The sequence below is a fragment of the Mustela erminea genome, chromosome 6, assembly GCF_009829155.1.
Source record: "Mustela erminea isolate mMusErm1 chromosome 6, mMusErm1.Pri, whole genome shotgun sequence".
Lineage (NCBI taxonomy): Eukaryota > Metazoa > Chordata > Mammalia > Carnivora > Mustelidae > Mustela > Mustela erminea.
The window spans coordinates 24995030-25016754 of record NC_045619.1 but is presented as its reverse complement, the minus strand read 5'-3'; the positions used below and the strand labels follow the sequence as shown (position 1 = coordinate 25016754).

The window sequence follows — 21725 nt, the reverse complement described above, 5'->3', positions numbered from 1 at the left end:
AAAAAGAATTAAATGCAAATGGGACTGACACATAGTAAGTACACAATAAATATTAGCTATTTATGAATTAAATCCAAGTTTAGAGGAGAATCAATCAGTATCCTTGCATAAGAGTATATACAAGAATGAAAATGCTGATCCAACTTTAGGAAAACATGGGTTCTAAGCTGTTTTTTCAATAGCGAGGATAATTATGTAATATTATCCATGGTCTAGGTCAGGAATAGGCAAACTTCAAACTACAGGCCAAATTGGCTTCTGCCTGTTTTTGTAAAAATGTTATCAGAACACAGCCATGCCAACATGTTTATGTGTTGGCTCTGGCTACTTTCATGCTACAAGGGCAGAGTTGAATAGTTGCCATAGGGACTGTACAGCCTGTAAAACTGTATGATTTACTATCCAGCCCTTTATAGAAAAGCTTTGCCAGTCCCTGGACTAGATATTTTCTCTCCTTCCCTCCACTAAATATCACATCTTTGGAAATCCTGCTGCTGCCATGCCCCTTCCCATTGGATCAGACCCTTAAGAGATTGCTGACCCAAATCAAGTTCTATGTGCTCCACTGTTGGTTGCCTACTCAGCATCCATTTCCTTCCTATTTTCCTTCCTTCCCTCCTTTTTTTTTTTTTTTTTAATTGTCCTCTTGTGCCTTTAAGAGCCCTTCCTCCTTTCAAAGAAATTGCTGTTCATTTGTCTCTTCACCCTTCACTGGTCCCCATTTACAGGGGGTAGATGCGAATTATCTAAGCTCATAGGCACATGGTGTTCCCTTGACAGCTGTTTTTAATTCTGGGATAGGCCTATGACCAAATTGATCTAAAAAGATGAAAGGAAGGACATATAATTTATTCTGGTAAAAACAAACCAAAAAAAACAAAGAGTTTTTAACTTTTTCCTGCTAGACATATAAAAGAGCATACAACTAGTGTCACTGGTAGCCACCAGGGGAACCACCTTGGAAGAAAGGATGCCAAGGATAACTGACTAGAGAAATGAAAAGAATCTAGATCCTTCATGACATCACTAAGTCACAAATTATACTGCATCTAGAACTTCTCCTCTCCAAAATTGGAATTTTCTGTTATTTGCTATAGTAAAGCATTCTAACTCTACTTTCAGAAAGAAAGAAAGAAAGAAAAAAAAAACCGACTCTAACTGCTACAACCTTTTTATTACAATTTCTATGGCTGGTTCTTATAGCACTCCATCTGTCTAGCCTCCCCACTACCTCTTCCCAACAGCTTGACACAAATATTTCCCAGAACCCTTTTCACTCACTATTCAATCATTCAACAAACATTTATTAAGCACTCACTATGTACTAGGCACATACTAAGTGCTTGGCGGCAAGGCAGTGAACAAGCTATAAATGGTCTCTCCCATCAAGGAGAGACATTCTAGTCACACAGACCCAGTACATGAACATTTAATTTCAGATCGTGATTAGTGCTAAGAAGCAATAAAGTCATCACAGAATAAAGGAAAAGAAAGACAGGCCTTCTTAAAATGGATGGCCATTAGAAGCCTCTTTTGGAAAAATTCCTTAAAAAGTTAAAAATCTAGTTACCATATAACCCAGCAATTTCACTCTTAGTTATCTACTGAAGAACAGTGAAAACATGTCCACACAAAAACTTGTATGTGAATGTTCATGGTAGCATTATTCATCATAGCCTCCCAAATGAAAACAACACAAATATTTGTCAGCTGATGAATAGAGAAACGGAAGGTAGTATATCCATACAACGGAATATAATTTTCGCTATAAGAAGGAATGAAGTACTGATTCTTCATGCTACACCATGGATGAACCTAGAAAGCCTAATGCTGAATTTAAAAAGCCAGTCACAGAAGACCACATATTATATGATTTCATTTATATGAAATGTCCAGAATAGACAAATCTATAGAGGCAGAAGGTAGATTAATGGCTGCCTAGGGTTAGAGGTGAGAGTATTGAACAGTGACTGGATGCTAATTGGTATAAGGTTTCTTCTCAGGGTGATGAAAAAGTTCTAACATTAGATAATGGGGATGGTTGCAAAACTCTGTAAATATACTAAAAACCACTGAGTTGTACACATTAAATGGATGGGTTTTATGAAATGCAATTTTTCTTAATAAAGCTATCTAAAACAAAAACAAAAAAGATTTCCTCTAGGAGGTGACATTTAAATTGAGACCTGAAAGATAAGAAGCCCATCTTGCAAGAATTGGGAAAAGAGCTTTCAGTAACAGGGAACAAAGACTATGAAAGCCATGAAAAGAGGCAGAAGTTTAGTAAACAAAGGGGGTGAGTGATAGGAGATGAGGTTGGAAAGGGGCCAGAGTGGGAAAGGTCTTCTGAAATTTTCAGAGTCACCAAGTTCCATTTTGATACAAATTCTCTTTGGGCAATAAAATCCACATGGAAGTCTGCATGAAATATTTAATAGTGAAACCCATGGATAAGGCAGCAAGTGGAGAGCTGTTAATCCCCAAAGCTAGTGCTGCAAAACACCTTATGAAGCAAAGAAGCATCAAATTTCAAAAGGGAAAAGCATTTAAGCAACACTTAGCCTATAACTGGGAAATTCCACTAAATTACTTCCACCATTGTCATAAATATAAATTTCCAAGAGATATTCACAGATATTCTAGTGAGCACAAGAAGAATTCACATCTCTAGACAGTTCAGAATGTGGGGATCCGAAAGAATACCAAACAGGAAAAGAAATCACCAACGCGATATAAATACAGATTTCACAGTTTCTGAACTTTGTGAGCAGTTACAGGTGGCATACTTGAAACGGGAAACAAAAGGACATGACCAATCCAGATTGGACCAACAAAGAATGCAGGAAGGAATCAGAGGATGACACAGAATTCCAAGTGAGACTATAAGAACATCTGGACCAAAACCAGAAGAAAGAAGAAAACTAAGCCTTGCAAATTATCATGAACACTCTTGAGAGGAGGGATTGGTGGCTAACAGATGAATATGGCTAAGTGATCATCTTATGTATTCATAATTCTCAAATTCTACTACACAAGATTGATCAAAATAGAATCAGGGGTGGAGAGAGGCAGAGAGAGAGAGAGACAAGAGAGAAGTCACAATTTAAATTCAGGCGTGATCAATTACAACAATGTGGTCAATTACAACAATGGCCACAATATTTTGCAGCTTCTTCCAAGAAAATTAGAAGTCTCTTTCTTCAATTCTTGAATCTGAGTCATTAGCAAACATGATACTAGAGAAGGCTTGAAAAGTGTGTATGTACTGAGATTTATCTTAACTCTTGATGTTTTGGAACCCAGGCACCCTGTAAAGAAGCCTGAGCTTAGCCTGGTAGATACTGGAGACACACAACCCAGTTTCGGTGTTGGTCCAACCTATTACTAGATACATCTTAGCCCCAAAGCCCATGCTCTTTACCACATGATTATGTTTATGATTACTACTACTCTTTTTTTAAAAGAGAGGGATAGAGAGAGGAGGGTGGAGGGGCAGAGAGAGAGAGAATCTTAAGCATGCTCTATGCCCAGGGCACAGCCCAATGTGGGGCTCGATCTCACTGAGCCACCGAGGCACTCCTGATTATTACTACTCTTATCAGTGTTCATACATTGTGTTCTCAGCCCTAAACCTCTCTCTCAGTATGTTAAGGGCCGGAAAGGGGAAAAAAAGCATTGGGATCACAGTCTGAAAACTGACTCCAATGGTTCCATGGTAGCCTGGGGAAAGGTATCTGGTTTCTCTGAGCTTCAGTTTGCCTTAGCTGGGAATTACACCTAATCAAGAGGGTTCCTGGGAAAATTAAATACCATGAAAAAGTGATATACACTACTTCTCACATAACGTGATATATATTAGCAGTCATTGAGGGTGAGATTTTTTTTTTTCCTTAGTTCAAGTTTAATAGAAACAACAGAAGATCAAAAGTGTTGCCCTACTACTGTACATCACAGTTGGCCTGCCCTGTAACACAGTTCAGGCCATTCTCTCCAGAGGAAGAAAGGCTGGACTTCCCAACCCCTGCAGGAAAGGCCTGTCCCATCCCATACCACATCTGCACAAAGTCTAAAGCCTTGTGTTTTAAGCCTAACAATGAGGGTGAGATGTTTTAACTGACATCTCCAGAAACAGTTTCCAAATAATCTAACTTTAACAAACCCCGGACAACTTGAGTGAAAATACATTTGTTCTTCATGAAAGCAATTGTTACTTTTCCACTTTGTGGTGTCATAGAACAAAATGTGCAATTAAAATGCCATAATACTATGTAGCATTTCTTGATCTTTGTTTTGAAACTGTTGAGCAGCTAGGATTGGGAGGGAGAGATTTTTTAAAAAGTATGTGCTTTCTCAGCCTTTGAAATGCTTCCAGATTCTGTCATCATCTTTTCATCTTAACATCAAAGTTGGGAAAGGCTCTCCACTCGGAGGGCAGGTATTTACATGCCACTCACCAAGGCACTTGGCTACCCTATTATTCTGTCTCTTTCTACTTGTATCTTGAAAATTAGGCATTAGTTTTTTTTAAAAATTTTTTTTAAGCTTTTTGCTGACCTGTACTCTTTTTGCTGGTAAACTTCTGACATATTCGACAGGTGATTTGGCTCATAACCACCAGGTAAGGGGCTCCCCAGGAACACAGCCATCATATATGAAATGCTTAACATGGCAGAAACATATAAAAAGCATTTTTATGCACTTGCTTTCCGGATGACCTGTCAATTTCCATAATCTTGAAATCAAGAGAAGTCAAAATATAAAGGATGGGATATATGCAATTGGGGCTCATTCAAAAAATTCAAATTCAGCAAATCCGGAGGGTGAGTACTGAAAGCTGTCTTATGAATAGTCTTTAATGTCAATCTCTTCTTAAATCTTCAGGGGCCAGAAAATGTTGGGGTTTTTTTAAGCCCACATCTTATGCTCTTCTTTTATGTGCGGAATTTATGTATTCACGGTGACTTTGGTCTAAAATTTCCATCTGTGCTGTTGTAAATATGAATCACCAATGAAACTGCAATTAAGTACATGGAAGAGGAGCAGGCAGAGGTATGAGAGTAAGTAATATTTCAAATAAAGGTAAATATAGAGGAACAGTAATTATGGTGAGTTGCCATAGTGTCCCCCCAAAATTCATGTTCACCTTGAACCTCAGAATGTCACTTTATTTGGAAATAGGGCATCTGTAGACGTACTTGAGATTTCAAGATGATTTAGAATGGGTCCTAAATCCAATGGCTTGGGTCCTTATAAGAAGAGGAGAGGTCACAGTGAAAAAGGCAATATGAAGATGGAGGGAGAGATGGGAGTGGTGTGTCTATAAGCCAAGGAGCACCAAGCATTGCCGGCAACCACCAGAAACCAGGAGAGCTGCATGGTATGGATTCAGAAGGAATCAATCCTGCCAATACCTTGATGTCTGACTTTTGGCCTCCTAAACTCCAGAGCATAATTTTTTGTTCCTTTAAATTATCCAGTTTATGGCAATTTGTAATGGCAGCTCCAGGCAAGCAACAAGAAATTAGTACCCACTGTAGGTGGTCTTTTTTTTTTTTTTAAAGATTTTATTTATTCATTTGACAGAGAGAGATCACAAGTAAGTAGAGAGGCAGGCAGAGAGAGAGGAAGGGAAGCAGGCTCCCCGCTGAGCAGAGAGCCCCATGTGGGACTTGATCCCAGGACCCTGAGATCATGACCTGCGCCGAAGGCAGCGGCTCAACCCACTGAGCCACCCAGGCGCCCCCTGCTGTAGGTGGTCTTGAGGAGACCTGCAGCTTCTGCTACCTGCACTTGGTTGGCTGTGGCATTTTGACCTTGTCACCTGACTTCTTCAGCCCACCTTTGAGCTTACCCTGATCTGTGCTGACACCTAATGTCATATCTTATCCTCCTTCTCCTGAGCTTCTGAAATATGAGATGGAGAGGGATTAGAGTTGGGGAAAGCTGCAGGGTATAGTGGAAAGCAGGAAGAGCTGTGGCTCAGGCACCAGGTTCAGGGATACCACTGGGATAAGAAGTTGAGATCCAGATCCTCATGGGCAATTTCCAAGGACAAAGAGAAACCCCAATATTACAGAGAACAATATAGGTCTTCCTGGTCAGACCCCATTCTTAGGCTAAGTTGTATCTCTACACTTAACCATCTCTGGCTTTACAAAGAAACATTAGCTATGGTACATTTCCTAAAGCAGTATAGAACCATAACACTTTAAAACACCAACTTTCATGATCCCTAAGATGGCATCCCTCAATGTTCTTGTCTATGCACTGTTGCATGTACAAACATTCTCAGCCTTGGTATTCTCAAAACTCCCCACTCCACATACCTTTTGCTCCCTCTTCCTGCCACTCATCATCACTGTTTCATGAACTTTCCAGATCTTTAGTTATCTAAATATTTCCATATCTATCCATCCATCCATCCATCCATCCATTCATCTCTATCTTTTTTTAAAAAAACACTTCGAGAGGCACCTGTGTGGGTCAGTTTGTTGGGTGTCTGCCTTCAGCTCAGGCTGTGATTCCAGGGTTCTGGGATCAAGTCCTGCATTGGGCTCGCTGCTCCTTGGGGAGCCCACTTATCCCTCTGCCTCTGCCTCTCCTTCTGTTCCTCATGAATACATAAATGAAATTTTTTAAAAATAAATTTAAAAACACTTTGAGGTGTGAATGACATACAAAAAGGTGAATATATTTAATATATACATAAATATATATATATTAATATACACAACTTAATGATTTGGGAGATAACTATACATCCATAAAACCATCACCACATTCTATGCCATAAACATATCCATCCACCACATGGATTCAGTTTCAATGAGTTGATGAAATGAGAAGGCTCAATGTGGGGCTCAATCCTGGGACCCTGAGATCATGACCTGAGTTAGAGGCAGATGCTCAACCAATTGAGCCACCCAAGAGCCCCTATTTCCGTTTCTAAATACAGCCTTTCAGTTTTCCTGTAACACATCTCCTGACAAACAGAAACTTTATGTTACTCTCTGTTCTGAGTGTCTGACATGTGATAGATGCTCAATAAACATTTAGTAAAGGAATGAAGCAAGGAGAAATACATAAATGAATGAATGAGACATACGGTAGCAATGGTGTGGCTTACCGAAATGTGAGGCAGTTAAGTAACCTCACCCCCTCTTCCTTGATCCCTCTCCCATCTCCTCACCTTACTCCCAGGACAACATGTCCAGATTGTTAGCTAAATGCTTGAAAATGCAAACGTTAGCTGGTTGGGCATATAGCTATAAAGAGTTGAACTTCTCTTTCATAAGAAAATGGAAAGATTTCAAGGTGGGGGATGAAAAGGGAAAAGAGGCTCCTAAAATAGAAAGGAAAAGAAAAACAAGAGGATCTTGGAGAGGAAAATGAAAAATTGGACAACACATAGGATGGATGAAACACTTTTAAGAACACATTTCTACAATTTTGCCTACATTGTTTCATTAAATCCTTAAAATCCTTAAGGTGGGGATTAATATTCCCATTTTGTAGATAAGGAAACCAAAGTTTCAAGAGGTTGAATAATATTTTTCAGGATCACAAAGCAAGTAAAGAAAACATTTAAATCCAGATATCTGGGTTTAAATTCTAGACCTTTCCTTGTTATTATACATGTTTGCTTTATCTTGTTACCCTTTTATTTATTTGTTTAAAGATTTTATTTATTTATTTGACAGAGATCACAGGTAGGTAGAAAGGCAGGCGGGCGGGGGGCGGGGAGCAGGCTCCCTGCTGAGTAGAGAGCCCGACGTAGGGCTTGATCCCAAGGCCCTGGGACCATGACCCAAGCTGAAGGTAGAGGTTTTAACCCAGTGAGCCATCCAGGCACCCCTCTTGTCACCCTTTTTCTTCTTTTTTTGAAGATTTTATTTATTTGACAGAGATCACAAGTAGGCAGAGAGGCAGGCAGAGAGAGAGGAAGGGAAGTAGGCTCCCTGATGAGCAGAGAGCCTAATACAGGGCTGGATCCCAGGTTCCTGGGATCATGACCTGAGCCAAGGCAGAGGCTTTAACCCACTGAGCCACCCAGGGGCCGCCTCCTATCACCCTTTTAAATGGAAACAATAAACATAACATTGTCTGGTTGGGAAAAAAAAAAAAAAAGAACACATTCCTACAGGGGTGCCTGGGTGACTCAGTCAGTTAAACACCTGATTCGTGATTTCAGATCATGATTTCGAGGCCATGAGATAGAGCCCCATATCAGGCTCCGTGCTCTGTTCAGTGCAGAGTCTGCTTGTCCCTCTCTCTCTGCTCTTTCCTCTCTCTTGTGCTCTCTCAAATAAACAAATAAGATCTTTATTTAAGAAAAAACACATTCCTATATTTTATACTTCATTTGAGATGTTTGCTATACTATGCAATAAGCTTCCTGTGACCCAAATCACTAACAAACTCAGCCTTCCTCACAGAGGCCTTCAGTGAGTGGGTTTTATGTGGAAAAAAGAAAAAAAAAGAGCAAATTTTCTAATCGGTTTAAACAAAAGAGCCAAAATAAACCCACGGTTACAAGACAGAGTGGAGAACAAAGTTCAGAGGAGAAAGGGTATGAAATTCAGAGAAGACCACAAGATCATAACCCCTAAGAATTTGGCGGCAATGCTGAAGAGGATGTGAGGCTTTCCTAGGGCATGGGATGGCATGCTGCCAGTGCGATCTTGTTCTTCAGGGGGCAGGGAGGCCAGCTGACACCAGGCTCACCAAACAACAGTCTTCCTGTATTACTTCGCAGCAATTTGTATTCTTGGGGCCTTGCCTTCCTATAGGGCCACATACTCTTGAGAGCCACGGTGTCTCCACGTGGATGGCACAGCAGGATGCTGGGAGACCGGTGGTCCTCTGACCTGTTGCAACCAGCCAGTCTGTGCCTGGAGCTGCTCTGACCACACGCATGTGTTTCATTTTCCTTTCCTGCTTTCCCAGTTAGACTGATCATTTAAAAGATTACTTTCCCATTCTTCCCTCTGTTGGGATTTAGCTCTTGCTCTACTCCCACACGTTCTAGTTTGCCTGGCATCTCACATACCTATTAGGAAAAGAAATGCTACCACGTCCAGAAGGTGTGAAGGTTCCAAGGATAACTTGATTTGGCAAGTCATTGAATATGTTGGTGTACATGCCACCCCCAGGGAGGGCAGAATAGCTTTGGCAGACAGCTAGACGGCCAGAAGGATAGATAAAATCCAGGTTAAGGAACGGATACTGATGAGAAAAAACAACGATGGTAATAATTATTCTTATAATTATTCTTATTTGGAATGATGTTAACTCACATACAATTTAATTTTTTTTTTAATTAGCTCTTCACAAATAAGCTAACAGAAGTCCAGAGAGGGTGACTCACTTTCCTGTGGTCATTGAGGATAATAATGGCAGTGCCAGGCCAGCAACTGGGTTCCCTGATTCTCACTTGCATGCTCTTCCCATATGTCCACATTACGTGCACCCTCATTTTATTTATTTATTAATTTCAGGTATAGAATTTAGTAATTCAACACTTACATACAACACCCAGTGCTCATCACAAGTGCCCTCTTTAATCACCATCACCTGTTTAATCCCCCCAGCCTCCCAATCACACCCACCTCCCTTCTGATAACCATCAGCTCTTGGCACCCGCATTTTAGCCCCAAATTCTTTGAAACCAATCTTGTGAATAATAAGACGGAAGTCTGGTTAGACTGGTCCTATTAGTAGAAGAGTGACTAGAAACCAAAGTTGCCCATTGCTACCCAGTATGACCCTACAGCATGCTGCAGGAGGATTGTGTCTCCCTGACAACATCGAGGGCAGAGCAGGGCTGAGGGATAACTAAGGATATGTGAAGAAGTTCACAAAATCTAACTGTACCAATCTCCTGAGGTCTTCTTCATTTTGGATTTGTATGAAGTCTCTTTTCTTTCTACCTTTTTAAGGTAGGTCCTCTTGATGCTAAATCCCCATGTGGTTCTCTCTACTAATCAGGAAAATGAAGGCAAACTCATTTTCTTAGAACCATGTGAGCCCTTAGGTGCTTAACAGAAATATCAGCTACAACCAGAGGTTCTCTTAAATAGAAGTAAGGCTTGCAAATTGGAGAATTTCCCCAACCTCTTTCTTGCTTTGACTTGTCCCTAGCACGAGGGAACATGGACTGTGGGAGAAAAAGAATGAGTAAGGCACCAGACTTCCTTTTCCAATGCAATTTTCTGATCAAACAGAAATGTCCTACCTATCAGTCCCTTCCATCATGCCTGGCTTCCTCCATCCTCCTTTCCTTTTGGGATTTCAAAAGGATATTAGGTCAGAGAAGAACCATCTACCAGTGCGTAATGGAACTTCTTCATCTCTGGGTCAGCCTCTTGGACCACTGGCATCTCAGTCTTCCTCTTGAGCAGCTCCAGCCAGAAACATTGAGAAACGTGGGGGCTGCTGCTCACCTTCACCACACATTTAGGATCATTATAGTAGAGCAAGGTAAGTTGTTTGTTGAATCCCTCTTTTTTAAGCTTTGCTTCTTCTGCTTTTCTGTTCAAAAGAAAAAAATTAAATGGGGTGCCTGGGTGGCTCAGTAGGCTGAATGTCCGACTGATTTCAGGTCAGATCAGGATCTCAGGGTCCTGAGATCCAGCCCTGTGGGGGCTCTGTACTCAGCAGGAAGTCTGCTTTTCTCTCTCTCTTTCTCTCCCCCCCTGCTCCTCCCCCAGCTCATGCTCTTGCTTTCTCTCTAAAATAAATAAATGAATCTTTAAAAAAAAGAAAAAAATTCAAGAAGTAGCTATTTCTTGGTCTTATCAATGGCTAGAGGGTGGGTAATGGCTGTTCCAGCCTCTGTGATTTTACCGCTTATCTAAAGGCTTCCTTAGATCTGGACAGACAAATTTGGAAATCCTTAGCAAGTGTTCATTGAGTACCTACCATTTTTACACAGTTATTGAGCACCTGCTGTGTGTGAAGCACTGTACTACAGGCTGCAGCAAATGCAGGACCAGTACATAGCACCTGTCCCCACAGGAGTGGCGTGATGCAGCACAGGCCTGGGCAAGAATTGAGGGGAATACTGGTGCTACCTCATTGAAAATAGAGCTACCCTATGACCCAGCAATCATGCTACTGGGTATTTACCCTGAAGATACAAAGTAGTGATCCAAAGGGGCATGTGCACCTGAATGTTTATAGCATTAGCCAATATCCAACAATAGCCAAACTATGGAAAGAACCTAGATGTCCATCAACAGAGGAAGGGATAAAGAAGATGTGGTACATATATATACAATGGAATACTATGCAGCCATCAAAAGAAATGAAATCTTGCCACTTGCAACAACATGGATGGAACTAGAGGGTATTAAGCTGAGCAAAATAAGTCAATCAGAGAAAGACAATTATCATATGATCTCCCGGATATGAAGAATTTGAGAGGCAATGTCAAGGGTTTGGGGGATAGGAAAGGAAAAAATGAGACAAGATGGGATTGGGAGGGAGACAAACCATAAGACACTCCTTTTTTTATATAAATGTTTTACTTTTTTATAAACTATAACGTATTATTAGCTCCAGGGGTACAAGTCTGTGAATCGCTAAGTTTACACACTTCACAGGACTCACCATAGCACATACCCTTCCCAGTATCCATAACCCCACCACACTCTCCCTACCCCCTCCACCCAGCAACCCTCAGTTTGTTTTGTGAGATTAACCTTAAGAGACTCTTAATCTCACAAAACAAACTGAGGGTTGCTGGTGGCAGGGGGGTAGGGAGAAGGTGGTGGGGTTATGGATATTGGGAAGGGAATGTGCTATGGTGAGTGCTGTGAAGTGTGTAAACCTGGAGATTCACAGTCCTGTACCCCTGGGGCTAATAGTACATTATATATTAATAAAAAATAAAAATTAAAAAAAAGTATACAAAATACTAAACTCCTCTGAGTCTTATTTTTTTTTTCCCTTCTGTAAAATGGGGACAACAATACCTCACAGAAATATAGGGACTCTCTGGTTAATTAATGCACACAGACCTCTAGGTACAGACCTCAGTATTTAGCATGCCTTCTAAATATACTAGGTATCTCTGTTACAATTCAGTGAGGAACATACAAATACATGTTCATTAATAATAAGGTGGTAGAGGGAAAGGGTAAGTGAATATGAAACTCCCTATATGCTACAATTTAGACAGACAAGACCCTGAAATTAAGGTAGTCCCCTTGGACCATTCATTGACCCATTCATAAATATTCACTAAATATCTTCCATAGGCAAAATTCATACACTCCTATGAGATAGGTGGTATTCACCCCCATTCTAAAGAGAGCCTGATTTTTTTATTTACATGGTAAAACCAGGATGCAATGCCACGCATATCAACTCCAAACTCTCTACTCTCTTCACTTCAGGAGATTTTTTTTCCCGTATTCCTAATGTTGGGTGCTACAGGAGCTGTGGGCATAGGATAAAATGAGACCCACAAGGGCTCTGTATCTGAGGGTCAGCACATGAAGCAGACCTTCCTATTTCTCGCCCAGCTTCCGGCCCCCAACACACACACACACAGAGACACAGACACAGGTATGCAAACACATATACACTCACATGCTCATACAAACACACACAGGGAGACACACATGTGCACATACACTTGTGCACCCACGCATGCCAAGTAGGAGCTGTTGGCAACGTGGCATTAGAACAAGGCTTCAGAATCAGGCTGGAAAAGCAGAGGTCATATACTAGAGCTATTCTTGACTGTCTTGGAGCCCAACACCACCTGTTTAACATCCATACGGACTAGCTGGCTTGCCTCTACTGCATGGTCCTGGCTAGCAGAAGTGGGCTGCAGGACTTCTGGGTTCTTAAGACAGGATGTGGGGATGGAATTGGGCACATTCATGACCAACACTTGAGAATAATCAGAAACGTCAGGACTCTAACTAGGGAAAGTGGGAGCTACCTTTTCATAGAAGAGTTAGAAGTTTGGGCATTTTCAAACAGATATAGAGTGGAACACAAAACCAATAAACGAACCTCAGAAATAACGTAAAAAGATTATCTAAGGCTGCCCTCAGCAAGTCCCCTCAGATTCAGAGCATATTCAAACAGGAATCCTCGGTTTTCATTTTAAGGTGCAATTGAAAATTTCTAAAATTGGGGCACCTCGGTGGCTCAGTTGGTTAAGTGTTTGCCATGATCCCAGGGTCCTGGGATGGAGCCCCAAGTTAGGCTCCTCATTCAACCAGGGAGTCTGCTTCTCCCTCTTCCTCTGCTCCTTCCCCTGCTTGTGCTCTTTCTCCCTCTCTCTCAAATAAATAAAATCTTAAAAAAGAAAGAAAGAAAGAAAAAACAAAAAAGAAAATTTCTAAAACTGAGCTGGCATATCTCAATAAGGGTCTCATAGTGTTTGGAAGAATTGGTTTGTGTGTGCGTGTGTGTATACACATGTATGCATTTATTGGTTGAGGGTGGGGTTTGGGCTTTGAGAAGAGCTATGCTGAAAGGAAAATTTTTATTTATTTATCTGACAAAGAGAGACATCACAAGTAGGCAGAGAGGCAGGCAGAAAGGGGGAAGCAGGCTCCCTGCTGAGGGAGAGCCCAATGCGGGGCTTGATCCCAGGACCCAAAGATCATGACCTGGCCGATGGCAGAGGCTTAACCCACTGAGCCACCCAGGCGCCCCGAAAGGAAAATTTTTAAAGAATTAAAAATAAGTAACTGGATAGGGTGCCTGACTAGCTCAGTCAGTAGAGTATGCAACTCTTGATCCTAAGGGTCATGAGTTCAAGTTCCATGATGCGCATAGAGTTTACTTAAAAAAAAAAGTAATTGGACAAAACTGGAGGTATTGCAATTCCAGATTACAAATTATATTACAAAATAACATTGACTTTTTCACAGAGCTAGAACAAATAATCTTAAAAATTGTATAGAACCACAAAAGACAACAGCCAGAAGAATGCTGAGAAAGAAAACCAAAGCTGGTAGCATCACAATGCTGGACCTCAAGCTTCATTACAAAGCTGTAATCATCAAGACAGTGTGGTACTGGCAAGAACAGACACATAATCAATGGAACAGAATAGAGAACTCAGAAACAGACCCTCAACTCTATGGTCAACTAATCTTCAACAAAACCGGAAAGAATATCCAGTGTAAAAAGGACAGTCTCTTCAACAAATGGTGCTGGGAAAACTGGACAGCCACATGCAGAAGAATGAAACTGGACCATTTCCTTATACCATACACAAAAATAAACTCAAAATGGATGAAAGAATGAACTGTGAGACAGGAATCCATTAAAATTCTAGAGAATATAGGCAGCAACCTCTTTGACCACAACTGTAACAACTTCTTGCTAGACATGTCTCCAAAGGCAAGAGAAACGAAAGCAAAAATGAACTACTGGGACTACATCAAAATAAAAAGCTTCTGCACAGCAAAGAAAACAGTAAACAAAACTAAAAGGCAACCTACGGAATCGGAGATGTTTGCAAATGTCTTATCAGTAAAGAGCTGGTACCTAAGATCTATAAAGAACTTATCAAAGTCAACAGCCAAAGAACAAATAATCCAGTCAAGAAATGGACAGAAGAGGGGTGCCTGGGTGGCTCAGTGGGTTAAGCCTATGCCTTCGGCCTGTGGCATGATCTCAGATCGAGCCCTGCATTGGGCTCTCTGCTCAGCAGGGAGCCTGCTTTCCCCTCTCTCTGCCTGCCTCTCTGCCTACTTGTGATCTCTCTTTCTCTATCAAATAAACAAATAAAATGTTTTAAAAAATAACTAACAGCTACAAGAAAGTATTTAAAAAGAGAGAGAGAGAAATGGACAGAAGATATGAACAGATGTTTGTCCAAAGAAGACATCTAATTGGCCAAAGACACGTGAAAAAATGCTCAACATCCCTTGGCATCAGGGAAATACAAGTCAAAACCACAGTGAGATACCACCTCATACCAGTCAGAATGGCTAAAATTGACAAGTTGGAAATGACAGATGTGGGGAAAGGGGAATCCTTTTATACAGCTGGTAGGAATACAAGATGGTACAGCCACTCTGGAAAACAATATGGGGGTTCCTTAAGAAGTTAAAAATAGGCTACCCTATTTTTAATTTCTTGAGGAATTTCCACACTGCTCTCCAAAGAGGCTGCACCAACCTGCATTCCCACCAACAGTGTAAGAGGGTTCCCCTTTCTCCACATCCCCTCCAACACATGTTGTTTCCTGTCTTGTTAATTTTGGCCATTCTAACTGGTGTAAGGTGGTATCTCAATGTGGTTTTAATTTGAATCTCCCTATGACCCTGCAATTGCACTCCTGGGTATTTACCCCAAAAATACAGATGTAGTGGAAAGAAGGGCCATCTGTACCCCAATGTTTATAGCAGCAATGGCCACGGTCACCAAACTATGGAAAGAACCAAGATACCCTTCAACAGATGAATGGATAAGGAAAATGTGGTTCATATACACTATGGAGTATTATGCCTCCATCAGAAAGGATAAATACCCAACTTTTGTAGCAACATGGACAGGACTGGAAGAGACTATGCTGAGTGAAATAAGTCAAGCAGAGAGAGTCAATTATCATACGGTTTCACTTATTTGTGGAGCATAACAAATAGCATGGAGGACATGGGGAGTTAGAGAGGAGAAGAGAGTTGGGGTAAATTGGAAGGGGAGGTGAATCATGAGAGACTATGGACTCTGAAAAACAATCTGAGGGGTTTGAAGTGGCGGGGGGGTGGGAGGTTGGGATACCAGGTGGTGGGTATTATAGAGGGCACGGATTGCATGGAGCACTGGGTGTGGTGAAAAAATAATGAATACTTTTATGATGAAAATAAATAAATTTAATTTAAAAAAGTAGGCTATCCTATGACCCAGCAATTGCACTACTAGGCATTTATCCCAAAGATCCAAGTGTAATGATCTGAAGGAACACGTGCACCCCAAAGTTTATAGCAGCATGTCCACAACAGCCAAACTGTGGAAAGAACTAAGATGCCCATCAACAGATGAATGGATAAAAAAGAAGTGGTATATATATACAATGGAATATTACTCAGCCATCAGAATGGATGAATACTTACTATTTACATAGATGTGAATGGAACTGGAGGGTAATATGTTGAGCAAACTAAGTCAATGAGAGAAAGACAATTATCATATGGTTTCATTCATATGTAGAATATGAGAAACAGTGCAGAGGATCATAGTGGAAGGGAGGGAAAATTAAATGGGAAGTAATCGGAGAGGGAGACAAACCATGAGAGAAAATATAGGAAAAAAACTGAGGGTTGCTGAAGGGGAGCTGTGGGGGGGATGGAGTAATTGGGTGATGGGCAATAAAGAGGGCACGTGGTATGATGAACACAGGGTATTACATAAAACTGATGAATTAGTGAACTCTACATCTGAAACTAATGATGTACTATCTGTTGGCTAATTGAATTTAAGTAAAGAAAAACAAAGCAGTACTGATTAAAACAGTATGGTACTAGCATAAAAATACTCACATAGATCAATGAAATAGAATAGAAAACCCAGAAATAAACCCACAATTATATGGTCAATTAATCTTCAACACAGGAGGAGTTAATAACAAAGAGAAAAATTCTCTTCAACAAATGGTGTTGGCAAAACTGGCAACATGCAAAAGAATGAAACTGCATCACTTTCATATATCATACACCAAAATAAACCCAAAATGGATTAAAGACCTAAGTGTGATACCTGAAACCATAAAAATCCTTGAAGAGAGCATAGGCAATAATGTCACTAAAATTGGCTGTAGCAACGTTTTTCTAGCTATGCTTCCTGACACAAAAGAAATAAAAGCAAGAAAAAACTATTGGGACTACCTCAAAATAAAAAGCTTCTGCCCAGCAAAGGAAAAAATAAATAAAACTAAAAGACAATCTATGGAATGAGAGAAGATATTTCCAAATGACATATCTGATAAAGGGTTAGTATCCAAAATATATAAGGAACTGATACAATCAATACCCAAAAAAACAAATAATTTAATTTAAAAATGGGCAGAAGACCTGAACAGACATTTCTCTAAAGAAATCACTGCAAATGGCAAACAGACATAGAAAAAATGCTCAATATCATTCGTTAGCAGCAAAATGCAAATCAAAACTACCATGAGGTATCACCTCGTACCTGTCTGAATGGCTGAAATCAAAAACACAAGAAACAGCATGTGTTGACAAGTATATGGAGGAAAAGGAACCTTCAGCTCTGTAGGTGTGAATGGGAACTGCTGCAGTTACTGTGGAAAACAGTATGGAGGGTCCTCAAAAAATTAAAACTAGAATCACCCTATGATCCAGGAACTGCACTACTGGGTATTTACCCCCCCTCCCAATACGAAAATACTAATTCAAAGAAATACATGCATCCCTATGTTTATTGCAGCATTATCTACAATAGCCAAATTATGTAAGCACCCCATGTCCATTGATAGATGAATGGGTAAGGAATATGTGGTATATACACAATGGAATATTATCCATTCATAAAAAAGAATGAAATCTGTCTTGCAACAACATGGATAGAGTTAGAGAATATAATTCTAACTAAAATAAATCAGAGAGACAAATGCCATATGATTTCATTCATATGTGGAACTTAAGAAACAAAACAAATGATCAAAGGGAAAAAAGAAAGATAGAGACAAACCAAAAAATAGACTCTTAACTATAAAAAACAAACTGACAGTTACCAGAGGGTGGGGGGATGGGTGAAGTAGGGGATAGGAGGATTAAAGAGTATACTTAGGATGATGGGAAAAAAAAGTAATTGGAAATAATATAGATGATTAATGAAGAGGGAGAGGTATAATAGCCACACTGCTGTTAGCGGGGGAGCGCTGGGGATGGGAGTCCCTAGCAATCCGCAAGGGTGACTGGCCCCTCTCAGAGAAGCAGGAGGGGGAACTTCTCAGCAAGTCCTATGGGAAAGGAACCAGACCCAGGAGGGTGGGCAAGGGCCAGATCTGCCACTCAAAAATGGAAATGCTTGATTAAAACAACTGGTTTCTCTTGATGTTTGCTTCTTCTTTTGTTTTCCTCCTCCTTCCTTTCTTTGTCACATTCTCATGAAAATATATCCCACTGTCAGAAGTGGGCTAAATTTTTGAATAATGTGACAAAAAAGTAAGCACTTATAAATTGCTATTCTTCCCTACACCAGAACACACATATGCCACTCCATTTATAAGCATCAAAGCCTAACAACACACATTTATAGACTAATTGGAAACCTGAGTCTAATGACCATTCACCAAGCCCACACTTTGGCCCTTTCATTCAATGCCTAGACATGATTCTATTTTTCTGTGACTCTCTACAAATGGACCTTTTGGATTATTCTTAAGAAAGGTAAGTATGCCTCTAAGGTGTACATACCTATAATTATTGAGAGAGAGAGAGAGAGAGAGAAAAGGGATGGTCCCCTCCTTACCTGCAAGGCAAAAAATCAAGATACAAAAGCTGTAATGCAAAAAACCCCAATGCAAAATCTCCTACCTTATATGAATGCCACAAATACTCAAGAGTAGACGATTATAATTCAGGGAAGTTCCTCATAACTCCTTTAAAAGTGGTGAGTGCTTCCTTTTCTAACCCTTTAATAAGTCCCTAGGAATTGTATCATGGTATCACGTAAAGACTAACTAATCAGCCTCTCTGCCAATGAAAGGCTGCTATTCTCTGCCTTTTCTCAAGGAACTGGCAGCTTTTGCTCTCTTCCTGCCTGAGGACCAGAAGTTGACCTCTGGAGTCTCCAGTAGGTGATAATTACCACCAAACTGATTAGTTCAACAAAGGAGCCCTAATATTTGCATAAAAGGTTTCTTGGGAGTTTTGGGTCATTCCTAGGAAAAGTCATTGCTAGGGCTTACAAAAGAATCCTTTGCTAGGTCAGAAGTTACCCAATTATCCCAGCCCTCTGGCATCTGGACCACTTTGAGAGACAGGCTGGAATAGAAAGGGAACGTCCTCTCAGGTCAAAACTGTCTAAGAATTTAAGCTAAATTCAATATAGTGGGGGCTTTCAATAAACATAAGTAGTGAAGGATGCTTGGAATATCCAATTCCATTTTACAGATGAGAAAGCCAAAGTACAGAAAAGGGAACTGATAAATGCTAAACAACAGTTACTGTTTATCAAGCATTCACTATTGTCTACAGATTGTGCTAAATTATTTAACTGAATGATTTCATGTAATGCTTTTAATAACCCTATGAGGTGCATTCTAGTAGTACCTCCATTTTTTATGAGGAAAGTAAGGCTGTGAGAAGCAGAATGAGTACCCCAAATTACACGGCTGGCAAACAGGAGCATGAGATTTGTGTGAACTCCAAAGCTTGAGCTCTACACCTTTATAGACATTGCCTCTTGTACCCCAGGTCACACAACAGAAATGGCAGGGACAGTATTGGGAGCAAGCCTGGGATTCCCAGTCTAATGCTTTTGTGCCACCATGTCCTAATAGTAAACACGAATAAAATCAGAAGACTAGACCTTCACCAGTTACAGTCCAGAGACTTGATTCAGTCCCAGTCAAAAGGTCCGGGTAAATAAACACTGTCTGGAGGATGTGCTCTGCTCTAAAGTTATTATTATTAAAGTTTATTATTAAAGTTTATTATTATTTATTGCCGTGGGATCTGGTCTGGGATGGAAGGGTTCACTGTGTTTGTGAGACTAGACTTCCTGTGATAAGAAAAGAGAGTATGTTTCAGAGTGCACCTGCCAATGGAGTAGGACAAGATGCTGCTCTAATTTCCCTTGGTCTGACTTGATATTAAACTTCTATAATTTTCTGTGTGGAGCAAATGTGATAGAAATTTGTCAGGGTGCACAAGACAATACTTCTGATTTGTCTAAAATTGCATTTCAGGGGCGCCTGGGTGGCTCAGTGGTTTAAGCCTCTGCCTTCAGCTCAGGTCATGATCTCAAGGTCCTGGGATTAAGCCCCACATCGGGCTCTCTGCTCAGCAGGGAGCCTGCTCCCTGCCCCCCACCTGCCTCTCTGCCTACTTGCCATCTCTCAGTCAAATAAATAAATAAATAAATAATCTTTATAAAATTGCATTTCATCCAGCAAGCATTTTTTTTTCAATCTACATGCTATCTCTCACCCTGGAACCAAGGGATGTTAAGGTTTGGCTGATTTTCTTGCAGAGATGCTTTGTAATGCACACATTGTGAAATTTTACATGTGTTCTTTTTAAAGCTTGGATTCTGTATATGCTAAATCCCTTGGGAATGAATTCTAGAAATTCTCATTGTTAAAAAACCACTCCCTTGACAAAGCTTATTACTATGGGTCACATATAACAGCATCATACTCATCCCCGGTGCTGTGTGCCAGCTAAACTCACCTCCTCCATCTATTCTGCCAAGCCATCTCTTCTTGGTTCTAACCCTACTTGTTTTAAGAAACCACTTCTGACAGTACCGGTTTATTATTAAAAAATGATTTGTGCTTGCTTGGTGCTTTGGTCTCTGCAAAGTACATTTATATATACTGAGTCACAAGAACCTGCTGTGGTAAGCAGAAAACATGTCATTATCCCTAAATGAATAAAGGAGCAGAGGTTCGGGAAGTTCAAGTGATTTACACAAGATCCCACGCTATTGACTAATGAACCTAGATGTTCTGACTCCATTTTTTATTTCAGCTTTTGCTTTAGTCTTTATTTTTTTAGAGCAGTATTAGGTTCACAGCAAAACTGAGTGGAAAGTACAGAGAGTTCTCATATACTCCCTGCAAGTTTTTTTTTCCCCATTAAAATATACCACCTGCTCCACATCACTTGAAGTCTTTTTAAACCTGAAAAACTAATTCTAAGTTTACCTGTAAGAATAAATTGGTAAAATTGTTTAAGCTGCTTTTGATGTAAAAAGAATCTGCACAAAACAAACACTCAATAAATGTTAGCTATTATTATTAGCACTCAATAAATACCAGCTATTATTATTATTGGCATGGGAGAAATCAAGCTAGAAACTTCATACCACACCCACAAAAATTTCCAACTAAATGGAGAAAAAAGAAATTAAAACATACAGTAGGTTTATCCAATTTTAGCATGAGGAAAGATTTTTCCAGTAATAAAAACTAGGGTGAGAAATTTAAAACAAAACATTGATTATTGTACAATAATAAAAGTTAGTTTAAATACTAAGCATAGGTGGGATTTTTGTTTGTTTGTTTGTTTTTGTTTGCTTATTTTTTGAGGAAGAGAGAGAGAGCACAGGAGTGGGGAGAGGCAGAAGGCGAGAGACGATCTTAATTAAGCAAGCTCCACACCCAGTGAGGAGCTTGCTGAAATCAAGAGACAGATGTTCAACCAACTGAGCCAGCCAGATGCCCTTAAGCATAGGTGTAATATGATGTTTAAGTTTAGATACTAAATTTACCAATATACTAAATTTACTAATTTGAATTTTAAAATTCCTGGTGATTGAACCAATAAAGAGTGATTTCTAGTGAAACTATGCTTAAAATTTTAAATAATTATTTAAATTTTAAATTTAATTTAAGTAAATTAAATTAAATTTTATTTAATTAAAATTAAAATTTAAATAATTATTTAAAATTTTTTTAAATTTCAAAAAAATAAGAAAATAAAAAATAAAAAATTACACTAGAGGGGCACCTGGGTGGCTTGGTTGGTTAAGCATCTGCCTTTGTCTTGGGTCAGGATCCC

General features: G+C 39.9%; 1 protein-coding gene across 1 annotated transcript in view; it reads right to left on the bottom strand.

Moving 5' to 3' along the window:
• LOC116592991 (uncharacterized protein C3orf20 homolog) overlaps positions 1 to 21725 on the bottom strand; it is a 128979-nt gene that overhangs the window by 67523 nt on the left and 39731 nt on the right. Inside the window, exons 7-8 of the mRNA XM_032346733.1 lie at positions 10303 to 10530; positions 9050 to 9199 (exon numbers count right to left, since the gene is read on the bottom strand). Of these exons, the coding sequence (XP_032202624.1) occupies positions 9050 to 9199; positions 10303 to 10530 (378 nt within the window). The remainder of the gene's footprint in view (positions 1 to 9049; positions 9200 to 10302; positions 10531 to 21725) is intronic.